Source organism: Ornithodoros turicata, chromosome 2 (assembly GCF_037126465.1).
Source record: "Ornithodoros turicata isolate Travis chromosome 2, ASM3712646v1, whole genome shotgun sequence".
NCBI classification, from domain to species: domain Eukaryota; kingdom Metazoa; phylum Arthropoda; class Arachnida; order Ixodida; family Argasidae; genus Ornithodoros; species Ornithodoros turicata.
The window spans coordinates 86,383,384-86,401,636 of NC_088202.1; the positions used below are offsets into that span (position 1 = coordinate 86,383,384).

Below are 18,253 nucleotides of genomic sequence, written 5' to 3' on the forward strand. Positions count from 1 at the left end.
ATGCATTTTCTGCATGCTTTGCCTCTGGTGTGTGAATAAACTGCTATGTGGTCCTAAATTTTCTTTGGTAAGTATATATAATGGTACTTCATTTCATTTATTTAGACAGTAAGGGTCTTTTAGATGATGTATTTAGATGGCATTGCAGCAAATTTATTACAAATGGGATAAGTTGACTTATCCCCTTATTGCATAACAGAGGTTCAGTTACAGTACTCCAAGTGACTCGTCTGTTCATCTCACCTCTAGTATGGTGAACGACTGGGTGCTATTGGGTGCTATTTACACACAGGAACCCTGACACTACGACCTCCGTTTGATATGTCATAGCAGAATGTTCGGGTGAAACGAAAGTCATATGAAACAAGCCACTGCTGTGACACAATGGGAAGAGTCTTTATTTCCGCTCTGAACTGGAGCAGTGAATGACCGCAGTATTCAAACACTTGTCCGAGCTCCACAAATAGCTCTCTTTGCTGATATTATTATTCACTTTTCCGACGGTTTACCTAGAAAGACAAGTTGAAGGAATGCAAGGATTTCGGGTAGCTGTCAGGTTTTACCCGAATTCTTGAAAATTTGTTTGGGGAGGAACTATCGTGAAAATTCGGGTTTAACCCGAAAACGAAGAACCCTACATGTACGCAACATTGAGTTCGGGATGATGAAATTGTGCACCTACTGCGAATGTTACCTTCTCCTGCTTGATTTTTTGATGGGTTTGTGGCATTGATGCTCTTTGTCAATCATGTTAGTATATAGAGCCCCACTGTTGCAATATTAAGCTTTGATTGCCACCAGCTAAGGTTTCCTTCTTTCTTTCTTTTTTAATCTATTGTACTTTTTTGTACTCACTCTAGCTAAATATCAGTTTTCAGAAGGTCAAGAACTTGTGAGGAAGCTTCTCACTCACCCTGTTCTGCAAAAGAAAACAAAGTCCTGCCACATGTTTATGGCAGATGCAAAACTCCTTGCATGTCGGTTCGCAATGTTGCCACCAGCATCTGTAACGCAGCATACAATAGAGCCGAGTGACACGCCTATTAACCTAGCCCAAGACGCACTCAAGTTAGCACAAAGTGTACTGCGGCACCTTGCTGAAGGAAAGCAGGGAGACCCTCGTGAGTTATCTTTCATTCACTTTAGCTGCAATTTATTTGTCTACACTTCCTCGCAGTACAACTGTAACGTAATAGCAGCACTGTGTACACCAGGAACTGCACCTACTGCCTTACAGCAGATCTCTTTTGTATGAATAGCCTTGTGAAAATACTGTCGACATGTCTGCCTGGTGCGAAGCACAGGGGAAGAGCATCTGTATGCAATGCCATTCTCAGACATGTCAGGTCTATGATGATTGTTTCTAATTATAGCTGTTAAGTTTACATGTGGGTTGGACAGTCGATGGCAAAAAGGTGTTAATTGAGAAGTGCTTGAGGGCATCTAGAATATGCACAGGATGTGTATTTTGTCTTATGCTGAATAGAAGGAATTCAAATAGGATTATTACTGCATTCTGTAGCCGATGCCCACATTTCATTGTGGAACAAATCATAGGAACATTTTATGACATTATCCATTGTCATTAAGGCCGGAGCATCTAAAACAATCTTTGCTAAGGAGAAAACCCAGTCTTAAACACAGTTCTGTCACTGGAAATGCTTGACCTCAATATATCTTGCTGCCTAGAGCTCAAGCTTTTGTGATAAATCTGTGTTACAGAGGACCTGCACACAAAGTTTGTGTTAGAAAGACTGTTACTGGACTCTGCGGCCATGCTTGGGTACTTGTACACTAACATTGGTGCAGCAAGAGAAGCGTACTGCTTTCTGAAGGAGTATTTGCAGCGAGCTCAGCAGCTTGTTTCCTCTACAAGGTACGAATTACAAATTCTTATTGTTACTACAACATGAAAGTCAGTCAGTATGAGTGAAGTTAGCTGTTGTGTTGTGTCAAAACTCTTCCTCATCTTTCTCCTTATGCTGACTTATCTTTCTTATTTCATATTTTTTCAGCACTTCTGCTGTGCAAAGCCTCTGTTTGAGGTTCGAGTAGCATGCTATGTCCCAGAAAGTTGTTTGCTTTTTACCATTGTAACATTGCTTTGTTACTAGTTTGTCTAATTCAAGTCTACCACCTTGTATTGCTTCAAGCTTGCTTAGTTAAATGATGAATTATACTACATCATAAAAGTGTTTTTGCAGCTGTGGGCGACTGATTCTGCTTATCACCCAAATGGACCTTCTTTGTGAAAAATTACACGATGTAAAGGTGAAATTGAACGGCATAGAGCTTCTACTTCGAGCGGGAACATTCAGTCGGCTAGCCTTCCAGCCATCCAGTGAAGATACCGCTGACTGTCCGTTGCAGCTGTCTTCCCCATCAGTTATGAGCCATCGTATGGCTGCGAGCCAGTTCTTGGCAAGGAACAAGTCTCGAGAAACGCCTTCTGTGCCATCCTCGTGCAAACTTGAGTCTGCTCACGATCAAGAGTGTTCGTGTCACCTGTGCCGCTGCTTCCATGTGATGGAGATGCGTCTGGAGAGGAACTTACTTCGATGTATCCTCTACTTCACTGTTGGCGACATCTCGGTGGCTCTGACAGCACTGGGGTCTCAAGTTACATTCCACGATGCACTGTGTGACAAACTGAAGAAGGAGTGTGTCGATGTCCTCTCCTTCTTGAAGCTCCACTTGATGCCACTGTCACCAAAGATCTCTCAAAGCATTGGAGGTTGGGGAAAACTTCTTGGAATTCATGCAAGAATCTTGCTTCACATGTCAGAGGTGCATCTTGCGTGCAAGAGTTACTCTGCGGCACTAGACTGTGCGAGTAGAGGCCTGACAATTTTGTCTCAGCAAACTGGATGTAGGGCATACCATTATGACCTTTTTGCAAGTTTGACGCACCAGAAAGTCAGGGTCTTGCTTGAGGCTCTGTCTCGAACGAAAGGTTCCGAAGGGGATCTGAAAAGAAACTCTGTATGGCTGTGTAATGTGAATGAGCATGCAGTTGGAAATGCCGTGACAGTGTGTCCAAGAACTGCTCTGTCACCTGTGCGCCAACCTGGAAGTGGTAGCTCGCCCTTCAAGACTCCCAATGCACCAAAAAGGAAGAAAAACATGCTAGATAAGTACCTTCGGAGCCTTGAGTGTGAAGCCAAGCCAGCATCCAACAGACGGTCTGCAGCATTTCTTGTGCTTGATGAAGACGATGTGGAGAGTAAAGGGCAAAGCAAGCCGGAAGGAGTTGCCACCAGAACAAGGTTGGTTTGCTGCTCATAACGTATCTGTAACAGATTTGCGAAGTGTTGGCACACATTATTTTGTTGAGGGCCTGTTGGAGGCCTCTATGCTGCAAGAAGAGTCTTTGTAGGATCATACGTAAGATAGCGTAGATGCAAGATAGCTGGCGGATAAGCTCCATGATAGGCGAGCCTCAGCAGTGGGCAAAAAACATGGGTCTGCTCAAACCAGCAAAATGCAATATCAAGAACAAAAGCTTTTGAAATTAGATGTTCTGCTGGTTTAAGCCATCGTGTTTGTGTGTTTTTTTGCCATTGCTCAGGGTCTCGTAGTGTGAACCTTTGTAGGATGAGTGTTTTTATTTCAAACTAGTCTATGCAAGGCCTTTGCAGAAATATTTTGTGCACCCCTGGAGCTGTACAACTTCCCATACTTCCCAATGGAAAATATAACTTCTGGTAAAACTGAAGTGTCCTACTGTTCCCAGTTGTGCTCACAAAGCATGAAATTTTCCAGGGGTGCAAGGGTAACTAGGCAACGGGCGTTAAGCCGACCAGACACCCGAAGCCGAGCATCTCTTGCAGCTGTTACTAAGACCACGGATGCTACGAGACAGCCCCAAAGAAAACCTTCAGGAGCAAAAGGCCAGGCAGCCACAACAAATTTAACATCGTCTAGCAGTTTCTCTCTTGCATCAGTTGATTCCGTGGATGGTTCCAAGAGTTCTCACCAGCAGACACGAGGGGCACGGGCATCAATACTTAACAGGATTGAAGAGGAAGCAGTGACTGCTGTGGTGAGGTCCTCACATGCTGATGAAGCAGACTTCTCTGAATTACCATGCAGCCAGCACATTCGAAGGGAAGTGTTAACACAAGAGGAAGCCCTGCATATCCCAGAAGGTAATTTCACTATTCTTAAAATGTTAGAGTATTCTCACATCATCGTAACTCCAGATGCAGTCGAGATGTTGTGAATGCGGCTCTTCATTTTTTTCTCGAGTCACAACCGTTGCTTGTGCGGCACAGGATGGAACAGATGAGGTAGCAAGATACTGAGTGTACCATAAGCTGTGCAGTGTTTGACCAGGAGATTGTATCTGTTTGAGTCAAAGGACCTGTCAAATGTGAAAAGAACCTCTGTGGGGTGCATCATGCACCTAGCCTATGTATGCATCGAAGGATTAATCTTCACCCAGTGTGATGTTGTATAGTCCCTGAGCAGAGATCTGGTGCATATGTCCCGGTATATTCCAGCTTCTTTGGATGACCTGAAGCTTCAGCTTGAGGACGCACTACAGCTAGCAGTTCATTTTCCTCCATGCCCTCTGTACTCTGAAATGTGCAGGACCATGGTACAAGTGCTTGCATTGCAGGTGAGAAAACTCTGACATTCAATAAGGACTATATATACAATCGTGTCTAAAACCCATAGCTTTCTGCGATTTAGAAATCCGCAGGCAGGAGAAAACAAGCACAAAAATGTTGCATAATTCTCCCAAGTTCGCTTTCCGACCCGTCTTCCACGCTTTTCCAGCCTTTCGAAATGTTTGAGTGTGCAAAGAAAATTAGAGGAAGCTCTGATAGTTTCTCGCCAGACATTCCTGTTAAATTTTCTTTCGGCGCGGCATGTTCAGCCGTGTATGTGACAGCAATATCAGTCGTGAGCGACTGGTCAGGTTTAACCCGTGAAGATGTCGCAAATTGATTGAAATCCTCACATAATTCTGTAATAGTATATCAACTATTCCACAAGAAAATAATATAAAACAAACCCCACAATTCCGAGGGGAACAGCAAGTTCTGCATGACATGACCAATTTCGCGGATTCGCGGAAAACTAGGGGCTCTAATCATGTGCCATGTTTGTAGTCTGTTCCGCTCCCTGTGGTAATCCTCCATCTAGATAATGAATGAGGAGAAAACAGATCCCAAGGCTGTGTGCAATGTCTGTAATGCATGTAAGGGCCTCAGTGGGTATGCTATAATTAGGAAAACCAGGTCGCCAGTCCTAAGAACATATCCTAAAATCAGAACAGCAAAGCTAGTGATGATCACAGTACGCATTTGTTTGTCTACTTAGCGCAGTTCCAATGGGTACAAAAGGAGGACACTAACTGCTGTCTTCGTGCTCGGCCTTGGGGGATCACTTGTCTGCTTCAATAGCCTTGGCAGCGCTTTCTGCATGCACAGCATGCGCATGCCAAACGCATTGCCCAAGCTACTGAAAGGGCCCCTCGAAGCAGAGGGATCCCTCAGGGCTGAGCGAGAATATGGGTCGTGAGTCACCAGGTCGTCTTCAAAAGTTTCAAATCATGAATTATTCTAGATTAGCTTAGAATTGGATAGATGTATTAGAAAGTTTCAAAGTACTCATGGAGCTTGAATAGTGTCCAGCAAGTACTTTGAGTTGGCAACATCTGTCCTTCACTCCTTCATACCACAAGAACAATGCTGGCAGGCACCAAATCACAGGATATATGGATCAGAACTCTGAGCTGGACCAAACAACTCTGTGTACCAGACCACAGGACTAGTGCTGGCTGCATTCTCTGCTCCAGACAAACTGCACCACAAGATTAGTGTTCCTATTAATCCTGCAGGCATTCTGTTACTATACATGAAAAAAGCATGGAAATTAATGAGCAGATATATCCCTACTTCTGGTATATGAGTAGAAGCACCAGACAAGACACAATTGCATGGCAACCTCGAGTCTTTTGTCATTGGTGTTGTTCAGGACAGTTCCTTATGGCAGAGTTGTTGCGAATGTAGGTCGCCAACTTTGTGCTGCCTGCAGAGCACGGAAATGATATCTCACGTAAGGGAAGTTTCTTGTTGTCAGGGGAGACTAGATCCACCTCCCGACTGCCTTTTGCTGATTTTATTAGATATTTCATAAAATATGTAAGAGCAGTGCAGACTGTTTTCATAGGTGGTTCGGTTACACGACAGTGTGTAAAGTTAACCAGGTTTATAATTGGAAGTTTTCAGGTACATGTTAATTCCTGGAATTGGAGGCAGTTACTATTTAAAGCCAGACCATTTTTAGAAAACCTGAATGTGCTTTGAGATATCCATCTCCAGATTTTACCATGCTAAAGAAAACCAAAGATTACCAGAGGGACAACCCCGTGTATGCGGACAGCATTAAGAAAGATAGCGCTAAAATGAGCTGTGATTAAACCTTATAATAAAAATAATGTGCATCATATCTGAAATGTCATATCTTTGCCTATTTAGAGTGACATGTAGGCTCCTGCTATGTGGAGAAGAGCCACCAAAACGCACATACTGTGGAGAGCAAATCTGAATTGTGCACATTATTGTATCGTTATCAAGAACTGTGCCATTCATGGGCCCTTGCTTTGTATGAGTGTACTCTAGTTGCATCAGGATCCTTGCATTCCTGTGCACAGGAAAAGTGTAGCAACGAGCACAGACAAATCTCATCGTGGTACCTCAGCCAGACTGCAGCAGTAACACTCCAGCATCTTGGCCTCAACTGCTTAAACAAGACAATCAGGTACTCTTTTGTGTTTGACTATACTGTGCAGGATTGCAAAGGTTTGGCGTATGTAAACTTTTGTAACTGTCCCTGTGTATATGGTTAGATGATAATGGCATCACGTAAGCTAAGTAATATATATAAATCGTAAAGCACAAACAGAGGCTGAGGATCCAGGCAGGATGAAGTGCTACTAACAGCTGAGTGGTGGCCAGGTAAGGTGTACTGGTGGAATTCTGGAAAACTGCCTGAAAACTGAGCAAGCTGTGCAAAATTTGGTTGTACCTAATACACTGACTCCCATACGTAATAAAACCAGTAGTCCTATCAACACTAGAAAGCAAGAGCATGCCGCTGCGCTTAAGTCCACCACTCTGAGGACTTTGCTATTCATTGTTGAGAGTACAAGTGCAAACCGAATTTTGGACGCATGAACCTTCCAACCTTCCCCTGCTTTGGATACAAAGATCATATTCTTTGATGAAGTTGGAACACGTGTAAGTATGGAAGTGAGATGTGGCAGGTAGGAATATGTATTCAACCTCTTTCTGTGCTCAGGCCGTCATTATGGCCCACAACCCATAATTAGAGCCTGAAGTTTTAGGGTTTAACCCGATTCTTCCCCGAATTTGCAACCCGAATAGAAATAGTTTGAGTAACTGAGCCAGATTCCTCCCTAATTTAGCATACTGGAAGTTTTTTTCACCCGAATTCGCATGAATTTAGTGCACATGTTTATTTACCCGATTTTTACCCCCCGAATTTTAAAAAAAATATTCCCCGAAAACTTCAGGCTCTACCCATAATTTATGGGTTCTTTCATTCTATGCCCGGAAAACCCTCAGTTCATAGTAGCGCTTCGCTTTGTCTTGATCCTCGATCTCTGCCATTTGTTTTGTTTGTGCTTTTCCCTTTAGAATGAACCAGTACCAACTAGCCCATGGCCTGTTTGCATAAAAGTTGAGTACAAGTCCCATACTCATTCTCAATAGCCTTGCCAGCACTTCATGCACTGCCAAGGCTATTGAGAATGAGTCTGAGACTTGTACTCAACTTTTCTGCAAACGGGCTCAGTTCCTCATTGTGATAACTGATAAGTAACTTTGTGATAACTGCAATGTTACCTCTTAACAAGCTGTTATGTCCTACATAGAGTATGATGTGCAATATCCTTCACATATCTAGCTTGTTCGTTGTTTGGGAAAGCAGCCTCCACCAGCACAGATACTGAGTTGCAAATAACTTTCCATACAAGTACTCCCTGTCTGCTGCATTCAAGAGTAGGAATACAATTAATTTCTTCTGTACAGACAGCCTTTGTACACAGTTTTCTTCTCCCACCCCACCCCACCCCCCCAATAGAAAGTTGGTTTGATTAGATTTGTACTAGGGAGCTGTGGCACTCATACCTAGTTATGGGAATAGGAGACAAGCTGGGGATGACACGAAGGAATTGAGCAGCTTTTCATTGAAGAAAGTGGAAATGCTGCAGTTCAAGCTACTTGTGGGAAGAGAAGCGGGACACCTCAAGGAAATGTTGGACATAATTCCATCAGGTATGCTACTGTGCAATTGTCAGTTGTCATCTGCGTCACCATTCACAGCATGCTCTGTGGGTTCACTTTCACATCACTTTTCACTGCTTATCCAGAAGCTAGAAGAAACACGAACCTTTGGATTCCCTAACTGAACAGTTATAGTTAGAGCCTGAAGTTTTAGGGTTTTACCCGATTCTTCCCCGAATTTGCACCCCGAATTGAAGGTTGCCTCTTTAGGGTGAAACCTGATTTTTGCCCGGCAAATTTCCCTCACTTGGATGTCTGTAGGACTGCACTAACTTACTTGTTTGGCAGCAAATGCAGTTACATGACCGTTTGTACCAAACCACTGCAGTTACTTTGAGTAACTGAGCCCAATTTCCCCCCGAATTTAGCCTACTGGAAGTTTTTTCAGCGGAATTCGCATGAATTTAGTGCACACGTTTATTTACCCGATTTTTACCCCCTGAATTTAGAAAAAAATATTTCCCGAAAACTTCAGCCTCTAGTTATAGTGAATTGTTGTTGAATGACAATGTAGCAGATCCAGGGTGGTCGGGGGTGCAGTGCCCCCCTATGGAGCATTAGGTCAAACACTGTTTCCACTTTCCCTCCCATCACTACACGCTTCAAGAAAGACACCATGAGTGTCTCAGAGAAATCCCCAGGGTGAATGATTCAGAAATGGTTGATTCTATAGAAAAATATTCTTTTTGGTAGATGCCCTCAATGGCATTGGTAAAGAGCTGACTGGTGAGTGGCCCATTAATCAAAAGTCCTAACTTTTAGTTTTTGCTTCGGAGGTTTTCAGCACCAGTACTGTGGTGACCGGGACCTTCAGCAAAAAAATATTCCAGAAAATTTAATGATTGTTTTAGTCAATAATTTGTTTTCGATTCACATCTTTATTGCGTTGAGCAGAGCAGCAATATGCTCTTTCGCTGAACTATCCGGCTCTCCAGTGTGTGTTTACGCATGGGTTGACAGAAGATAAGCAACAGCCACAAGAGACTGTTAGGTATTCCTTCTCCCAGAGCCTTCTCCTTCTCTACCCAAATGGTACACAGCACATGCAGCTGCCGTTGGCAGGGCGCGGTCGCACTTTTAGCATAGTGGTGACGAATGCCCCACTAGCACTGTGTACCATTCAAGTAGAGAAGGAATGTTGAAACATCTCTTGTTGTGGCTGTTATCTTCAGTCAGCCAATGTGTGAACCAGGCAGATGGTCACCCCATTCAGAGATAGATTGCTAAATGAAAGAGTGTATTGCTGTTCCGCTGCACACAATAAATGTGGGAACTGAAACAAATTCTTTTCTTTTTTCTTCCTGTAATATCCTTCGCTGTGGGTCCCGATTGCTACAATACCACACAGATGCCGACGGGGTCTGAAATTTATTTTATTTCTTAATTAATGAGCGTGTACAATTGCGCCATTTATGGTCAACTCCTGGCTGATGTCTCGTGGATGTTTACCTAAAATAAGGTTCTTTGAATGCATTAGCCGTTAATTATTACTCCCATCCAAATTATTCAACTGGTGGATTTTTGTGAAATACTCGGCATATCCAAAAGGTAGTTGCAGTGTCTTTCACTCTAAAGAGTAGGATGTACCATTGAAGTGTGAAGTGAAGAGCCGTAGGAAAATACTTGTTGTTATCATGCTTTTCGGCTTGGTTATGACTTAGTTTTTTAATACAGGAAGTTGGCATTGAGATATTTTTACCATATAAGACTGCTTCTTACTTCCACTTTGCAATACGGTATTATAATACAGTAATTATAATTATTAGACATCATTATAAGTGTATGTGCTCCTTTTTAACCTCTGGCGAATGTGCTACCACAACCTTTTTCTTTGATTTAGTGAACCATCACATTGATTTTTTTTTTTTTTTTTTTTTTTTTCATATCCTACAGATTGGACAGTGGTGCAGATCACTGCTGCAGATACCATCAGCAAAGCTGAGAATGGGGCAGCACTGACTCCTGATTTGTTGGTGTGCCAGTATGTGAAAGGAAAATGTCCAATCACTGTGCAGCTTAGTGGGTCCTCTGATGCTCAGGTACTGGTCCAGCTGTGTGCAGATGGCTAAATTTCTCTCATGCACATTGCATTGCTAATAGTGTGAATACTACAGGTTTTCCCGCTCATTTTAATCCATTTGTCATTCAGTTTAATCTAAGCACTACCCAATTTAATCCAAGCAACAATTCCATAATGCAGCGTGTCAAACTGAAATTTGTATTAAAATTTGTGGGATTCTTATCATGACTACAAATTTGATTACTATTGCTATCTGCAATATTCTGCACAAGTATTCATGACTACTGCTTGTCATTATGACTGTTTCCGAGGTACGGGTAATACCTCAACTCTGCATGATTACAGCTGGTTCAAACAAAGTCAGGCGATGATTTGTGGCTACTTCTTGTCATTATGACATTTCGTGAATTTTGCATATACGGGTGCGACTACAGCTGCTTCAAATGGTGTATTGCGATGATTCATGATTACTGCATGTCATTATGACACTTCAGGACGATTTTGGACATAAGGGTCATAACTCAACTTTGTGTGACTACAGCTGGTTGGAAACTGTCTTGGAATGATTCATGACTACAGCTTGTCATTATGACATTTCATTAGGGGTGTGCGAATCCGAATATTTTAAGTCGAATCGAATGGGGGAAAAAATTCCGAATACCGAATCGAATATCGAATATTTGTGCAAAATTTACAATATGTTGCTTTCGCACTAAATTTTCCATTTTGTACCCCATGGCTTTAGTGTAGGGGTGTGCGAATATTCGAAATATTCGATATTCGTACCGAATAACATTTCATCGAATACTCGAATATATTCGAAATACCGCAAGCTGGCTTCAACTCGTGCCTCTGAGCGTTTGGCGAAGGCTACTTTACAATTCTGCGCCTCAAATATATCCTGCAAGGTGGCTTCACCTCATGCTTCTGAGTGTTAGGTGAAGCTTACTTTACAGTTTTGCGCGTGCAGACTTGACGATATCCTGCAAGTTGGCTTCGCCTCATGTCTCCGAGCATCAGGCGAAGCCTAGTTTACACTTCTGCCAGTGCCGCGGGGTTGCAGGCATGGTTTAAAAGTGCGATTTGAGGGATCACTGAAAATTGCCACTTTTGAGAAATATTTTAGCAAATGTTGGCAGGGATGTTTAAGTTAGTTTAATTATTTTGAGCTTTGGCTGGACCAGCTATGACGCCATAGAAAGAGGGATTTAATCACACAGCCAGCTACTTTATGTCTGGAATTACAATTTTCAGGACAATTCTAGCACAAACATACTCATCAACGAAATATGTGTACAGTCAACCCTCGATTTGTGAACACCCTCGGTTCCCCGAAAAATCGTTCATAAATCGAGGGATTCATAAGTCGAAAATTCCGTTAACTGAGTACTATCGAGCAAATGGAACAATATTTCCTAGTTGGTATTGTGTTTATAATGCCATATATTGTGTAATTTTGCATTTGACAATGCCTTCTGCTGTATCAATCTCAAAAGGCATTCACACACTGTTTATTATGCAATACTAAATTGTTTAATTTTGCTTTGGACCACGCCTTCCGCTGTGTCAATCTTGGAAAGAAGATATGTCACCACATTCGCAATGGACTGGTCTCGGATTTCCTCCGCGATTTTTAACCTCCGTTTATTAATCTCCGGGTGACAGCGGTCACCTTATTCATCAACTGAGGTCAGGAACACTTGGTCGCACCTTCTGCGACCCCGGAAGACCCCTTTGTTGTTCGGATTTCGAGGGGTTAAGACCCGAGGGTGCAATACCTGGAAAACGTTTTGTCCGTTCAGGCGTCATTCATAAGACCACAGAATAATCCCTTTGAAGGTTTCTGTTGACCTCGGAACGATCTGTTCATATATTGAGGGCAAAAACGCTGGGTAACTCCTAGTTGGTACTCCTACAAGAATGTAACAATTGTGCTGCCATGTATGAGAAAACTCAGATTTTAAGGAAATGTAGGGTAGGGGAGCGTTATTGTTTGAGGAAGCGATGTAGATCAGGTTGTTTGCAGATAATTGTGTAAGTTCGTGTTCAGTATTTTACTCTGATAAGATACATGCATTTCTCTAACACGAGCTAAAAACGTGTGTTTGAGTGGAGCGACGTAGCGATGAAGTGTTGTGTAAGGTGATGGATCATTAAACATTTGTTGAAAGTGCAGTGCGTCCGTCCTGTGTCGTCCTTAGTGTTTTTAGCACTGGTTTTAGCGATTTTACCAAGTCATGAAACACTGACACGATCTGAAGCAGCTGAGTTGCATCATGTTGGGATATGGGAGATATCATGAAAATATCATGGAATGTCATAATGACCATCAATATCATAAAACACGTATGAGACCATTTGAAGCAGCAATAGTACCCTAAAATTGATCCATCGCACATATGAAAAGCGTCATGGAATGTCATAAATACCATCTGTAGTCATAAGACACTGTATGACACTGTTTGAAGCAGCGGTAGTCCCATAAAATCGATTCATGACACACATCCTGAAAATAGTCATGGATTGTCATAATGATCATTGGTAGTCATAAAACACTACATGACACTGTTTGAATCAGCGGTAGTCACCTAAAATCGATCTATGGCGCATACCATGAAAATAGTCATGGAGTGTCATCATGAACATCTGTAGTTATAAAACACTGTATGACACTGTTTGAAACTGTTGTAGTCTCATCAAATCGATTCACGGCACATACTATGAAAATGGTCATGGAATGTCATAATGACCATCGGTAGTCATAAAACACTATGGAACTGTTTGGAGCAGCAGTAGCCCCAAAATATTGATTCGTGGCACATAGACCCCCACTGCGAAGTCTATCCAGCTGACACTCAAGATGAACGTTTCGAGGGATATCCTAACAACAACAACAACAAATAAATTGTGACTATGATCTGGAATCCTAAGAATCGCGTGTTTCATGTGAGTGATCATGAAAATCCTGTAAAACTTTGCCTCACAACACGAGTGAAAAGACTCAACACAGAATTTCCAACACCCTGGCCGACCTCTGTGCTTGAAAGGGGGGGGGGGGGGGGGTCGTGCCCCAGCCCCCTCCAGTAGATTGAAAACTCTGTCGTGGCACATATCATGAAAATAGTCATGAGATGTCATAATGACCGTCGGTAGTCGTAAAACACTGTATGACACTGTTTTGAAACAGCGGTAGTCCCTTCAAATTGATTCATGGCACATACCATGAAAATTCAATTCAATTTTTTCAATTCAATTTTATTAGTAATATTTGCAATACATAGTACACAGTGGGGGCCCCGTAGCATAGCTAGAGGTGGGGCCTCCCGGAAACAATCTGAATATCATATCATATGTGGCGACAACATCAGAACAAGGTATCCAATACAGTATGGGACAAAGCACAATACGCACAAAAGAAAAAGAAGAACAAACAAATTAAATAAATATAAGAAATAAAAACAACTGAGATTGAGCAAAATTGTGACGTTTATGAAGGTGAACAGCGTAGGCGAAAAAACCCATGGCAGAAAAAAGACAAATAGTTGAAAAAGCATGCATGAAAAGAATGTGTATGAATATGAGTAACTAATTCATGAAATGGTTCCTTAAGATGATCCGAAAACGATGGAACGAACGTACTGACTTTAGGTTATCGGGCAAGGCGTTCCATAGTTTGGCAGCAACGAAGGTGAATGTTTGCTTCCCGTAGTTGGTTGTTGTGCGTGGCAGGAGAAAATTACCGGAGCGAGGTGATCTAGATGGAACGACTACTGCAAGACACTGATTGTTGAAGACACCTGACAAATGCTTGTACAGAAGCAGTAGAACGCGGAAATGAAACAGCTGCATGAGTGGCAAAATACGCAGTGATATGAAGAGGTGGCGACTGCTGCATACTGTGGGAGTGAATGTAATGATGCGAATAGCTCTTCTTTGTAAGCGGTTTAGAGACGAGAGATGAGAGATATATGTGGATCCCCATGATGTGATGCAGTAAGAGAGATGGGAATGTATGAAAGCGTAATATAATGACACAAGTGTATGGAGTGGAAAAAAATATTTGACCTTGGATAACGCATGAAGGCCGTAAGCCGCACGACGACATATGTTTGAGATGTGTGATGTGAACTTCAAATGGGTATCTAGCGTTACTCCCAGGAACGTTACCTTGCCAGTAGGTAAAAGAGAGCTACCATTTAGCGTTAAAGTTGGCAGTAGCGGTAGTTTCCTCTGAGGGCTATGGAAGAGAATGAATTCAGTTTTTTTATTATTAATAGTTAGCTTGTTGGTGCGGCACCAGTCAACAACATTAGTAAGGTCCTCATTTAGTTTAGCCTGCAATGAGTTAATGTCATTTTCAGCTAAGAAGATGGTGGTGTCATCAGCGTACAAAATGCACTGTGAGTGAATGGTGGAGCTAGGTAAGTCATTAACATATAGTAAAAACAGTAGGGGACCTAGAATAGAGCCCTGGGGAACACCTCTATTAGTTGTTACGGGTGAAGACAACGCATCATTAATTTTAACCACCTGCGAGCGATTGGACAGATAGTTAGATATAAGTGTGTAAGCAGGACCACAAATGCCATAGCTATTTAATTTAGACAAAAGAATGGTATGGTCAATAGTGTCGAATGCCTTGCTTAAATCGATGAGAACAGCTGCGGTCACTTGGCCCGAGTCGATTGCACCTCTGATCTTGTTAGTAAGTTCAAGTACAGCATATTCAGTGGACGAGTGGCGCCTAAATCCAAACTGGCTCGGCGTGAGCAGATTGAACTTCTCAATGTAATTATTGAGACGAATCACAAGAAGTTTCTCGAAGACCTTGCTAAAAAATGGCAGGATGGCAATGGGACGATAGTTATCGATAAGGGTGGGCTTGCCTTTTTTGTAGACTGGTGTAATTCTAGCAAGTTTTAAAGGAGTAGGGAAAGTGCCGGTCTTAAACATGAGGTTAAAAATGTGTGCTAATACGGGAGCAAGAGTGTGCTTTACAAGTTTGATGTGACTCGAGCAAATACCATCAAGACCAGGAGCGGTATTACGCAGATCTGATATCACGTTTGCTACCTCCTCAGGGGACGTGGGTCGCAAGTAGAAAGAATGATGACGCCTACTCAGAGGTACAAATGGCGAAGTTGCGCAAGTCTGACTGGGTGTTGTAGTGAAATGGATACTGAAAGCGTTGGCGATTTCACTGTCACCTTTTAAAAGATTTTCACCCGAGGACATTTCGGGGGGGAAAGCATGTGCCTTATTTCTGCCTAGAAAATTATTGATGACCCTCCAACTTTTCCTGGGGTCGCTTTTATATTTTTCAATTTCACCAAAGTAATATTCCCTTTTAGCGACCCTAAGAAGAGTGGTTAAATTATTTGAAAAATTCTTGTATCGATTCTTAAGGTTATTGTCATGAGGGTATCTTTTTAACTTCTTGTAGAGATTATTCCTCCTACGAATGGAATTGAGGAGGCCAGTGGTTACCCACGGGTTCACGGGACTACTAAACCTCCCACCGCACCTTTTATATGTTGTGCACCGAGCGCGTGCATTGGTGATGAGGGACACAAAAGCTGCGTAAGCTTCTTCACTGGACTCTAGCTCGTAAATGTCAGACCAATCTGTGGTATTCAGTATCTCGATGTACTTGTCTTGATTGAGAGATGGTTTCAAGAAAGTATTTCGGTTAACCTTAACGTGAAAATCGCAAGTTGCAAAAATAGGATAGTGGTCAGTGATCTCATGGCGTATTACCCCTGAAGCGTGTATGTGGTCGAAATTGGTGAAGATGTGGTCGATAGTGCTGCTGCATGAGTCAGACACCCTAGTTGGAATGTTGACAACGGATGTAAAACCATAGCTAACTAAGCACTCAAAATATTCGGAGCAGGCCGATGCAGATGTATCACCAAGGTTAATATTGACATCACCGAGTAAAAATACATATTTGTTTTCCCGACAAACGGTGCTTAATAACACGTCTAAATAATGACAGAAATCTGTGTAACAAGAGCTCGGAGAGCGATACAAAATACCAATGATAATGTTTCGACGAAACCCCGAGAAACAACATTTGACTAGTTCAATCCAAATAGACTCACATTTCTCATTGGCAATATATAAATCTCTTCTCGGAATGTACAACAAATCACTAGAAATGAACACACCAGCACCGCCATGTGGGCTTTCTTTGCGACAAACAAACTCAGAGCAATAACCGGGTATCTGATAAAGGGATGTTTCAGCCTCATTTAGCCATGTCTCAGTGACTCCGATAACCGAAAATGCCAATTTGGAGCTTAACAGCATATTGCCTAGATCATCATGATGTCTTCGAAGGCTACGAACGTTTAAATGAAGAACAGAAAATGCATTTTTAGTGAAACAATCTAGTTCATCAACGGAATAATAATGACAGTCAATTGGCCTAGTCGGCATAACTATCAGCCCATGCACACACAAAAGATACAAAGAGAGCAACTATAATTACTTCATTTTGGACAGGTCATCAGGACTGAGAATACTAACAATTGGGGATGATTCATCTTGCCGGGCGAAAATCTTACCATGCTTCACCCATGCGAATTTCCATTTCATTTCTTTTTTTGCAGCAACAGTCATCCCCAGTAGCTTTTTTAAATCGGGGCACAAGTGCTCGTTGACGTACAGGGGCTGACTGTCAGCGAAGCCAAGATCTAAGGAAGTTAGACGCTTTTTCTTTGATCTTTCGAGGACAGTGTCACGCTTTCCCCTCCGACAAAACTGAACAACAATATTCTGAGTAGGCCCTTTCACTACAGGGACTCGATGACAGACATCAATGTCAGATTCACATATCGGTTCGCCTACTGCTTCGCCGAGCTTCTTTAATATACCAGGGATACATTCACCTTGTATGAAAGGTATCCCCTTGATTTCGATGTTTCTGTTTCTGGAGTACTGTTCGAGCTGGATACTCTTCAGATTTAGATCTCTTAGTTGCGTTTTCATGCCATGACATTCACGTTGCAATGCTTCATTGGCTGACCGTAAGTTACTGTTCTCAACAGACAAGGCTTCCATCTTACTTCTGAATTCTTCAAAATTTTTGTTGAAGAAGTCCATACTATTTTTTAACTCTCGTAACTCGTTGCGTAGCTCCCTTTCCATACCCTCCCTAGCCAACTTTATGTCTTGCTTTATCTCACGCTTCAACTCCTCACAGATCCTTGTTACCTCTTTGCTCATTATTTCACTGGTCGCGGCACAAGTACACGCGGCACAGTAAACACAGTGTTGTTGCGTACAGAACAGTCGTTACAACAGGCGTACTAAGCAAGTGTCAGCAATCAACAGCAGATATTGGTGGTGGCAGTGACAGTCTTACAAGCAGTGCAAGAAGAAGTATAGTAATAACACTGACCTGGAATGCGTTAAGTCCAAAGAGGTTAGCGACGTGTTCTGGTGCTGTCACCACCACCAAAATAAACCAGGACAGTGGGAGTAAGCCGCTTTTGTAGTCTCGGTGCTGACAAGTGATGACGTAAATTCCGGGTTACATTCAACCAGCGCGTGGGCACGGTGCACACGACGATAACCAGAGGCGACAGTAACGATTGTAGGAACCGGCTTCACGCACCAGGCAAAGGTAATGCACGTGTAGACGAGAAGATTACGGTGAATCCGGAACAGCCGGGACGACACAGGCCTCCTGGAATGCGTTAAGTCCAAAGAGGTTAGCGACGTGTTCTGGTGCTGTCACCACCACCAAAAAATAGTCATGTAATGTCATAATGACCACCATTGTATGACACTGTTTCAAACAGTGGTAGTCCCATAAAATTGATTCATGGCACATTTCATGAAAATAGTCATGGAACGTCATAATGACAAAAAAAGTCATAAAACACCGCATGACACTGCAAAAACCCGG

The 18,253-nt window shown here is 42.5% G+C and overlaps 1 protein-coding gene and 1 long non-coding RNA gene across 5 annotated transcripts in view; one reads left to right on the forward strand and one right to left on the reverse strand.

The window, feature by feature from the left end:
• Nucleotides 1-18,253, forward strand: part of LOC135385664 (uncharacterized) — a 33,244-nt gene that overhangs the window by 8,356 nt on the left and 6,635 nt on the right. For both annotated transcript variants that reach the window (XM_064615118.1, XM_064615119.1), the window contains exons 14-21: nt 872-1,121; nt 1,723-1,876; nt 2,205-3,266; nt 3,763-4,148; nt 4,503-4,621; nt 6,665-6,771; nt 8,179-8,309; nt 10,212-10,357. In XM_064615118.1, coding sequence (XP_064471188.1) covers nt 872-1,121; nt 1,723-1,876; nt 2,205-3,266; nt 3,763-4,148; nt 4,503-4,621; nt 6,665-6,771; nt 8,179-8,309; nt 10,212-10,357 — 2,355 coding nt within the window. The remainder of the gene's footprint in view (nt 1-871; nt 1,122-1,722; nt 1,877-2,204; nt 3,267-3,762; nt 4,149-4,502; nt 4,622-6,664; nt 6,772-8,178; nt 8,310-10,211; nt 10,358-18,253) is intronic.
• On the reverse strand, nt 378-18,086 carry LOC135385666 (uncharacterized). 3 transcript variants are annotated; one of them, XR_010420468.1, is made up of 6 exons: nt 17,744-18,086; nt 4,441-4,580; nt 4,187-4,345; nt 3,977-4,132; nt 3,139-3,290; nt 378-2,967 (listed from the first exon to the last, which is right to left on the reverse strand). It is a non-coding gene; the product is annotated as an uncharacterized LOC135385666 (long non-coding RNA). The 3 variants fall into 3 exon arrangements; XR_010420466.1 differs by having other exon boundaries at nt 4,187-4,580; XR_010420467.1 differs by lacking the exon at nt 17,744-18,086 and adding an exon at nt 16,443-17,730 and having other exon boundaries at nt 4,187-4,580.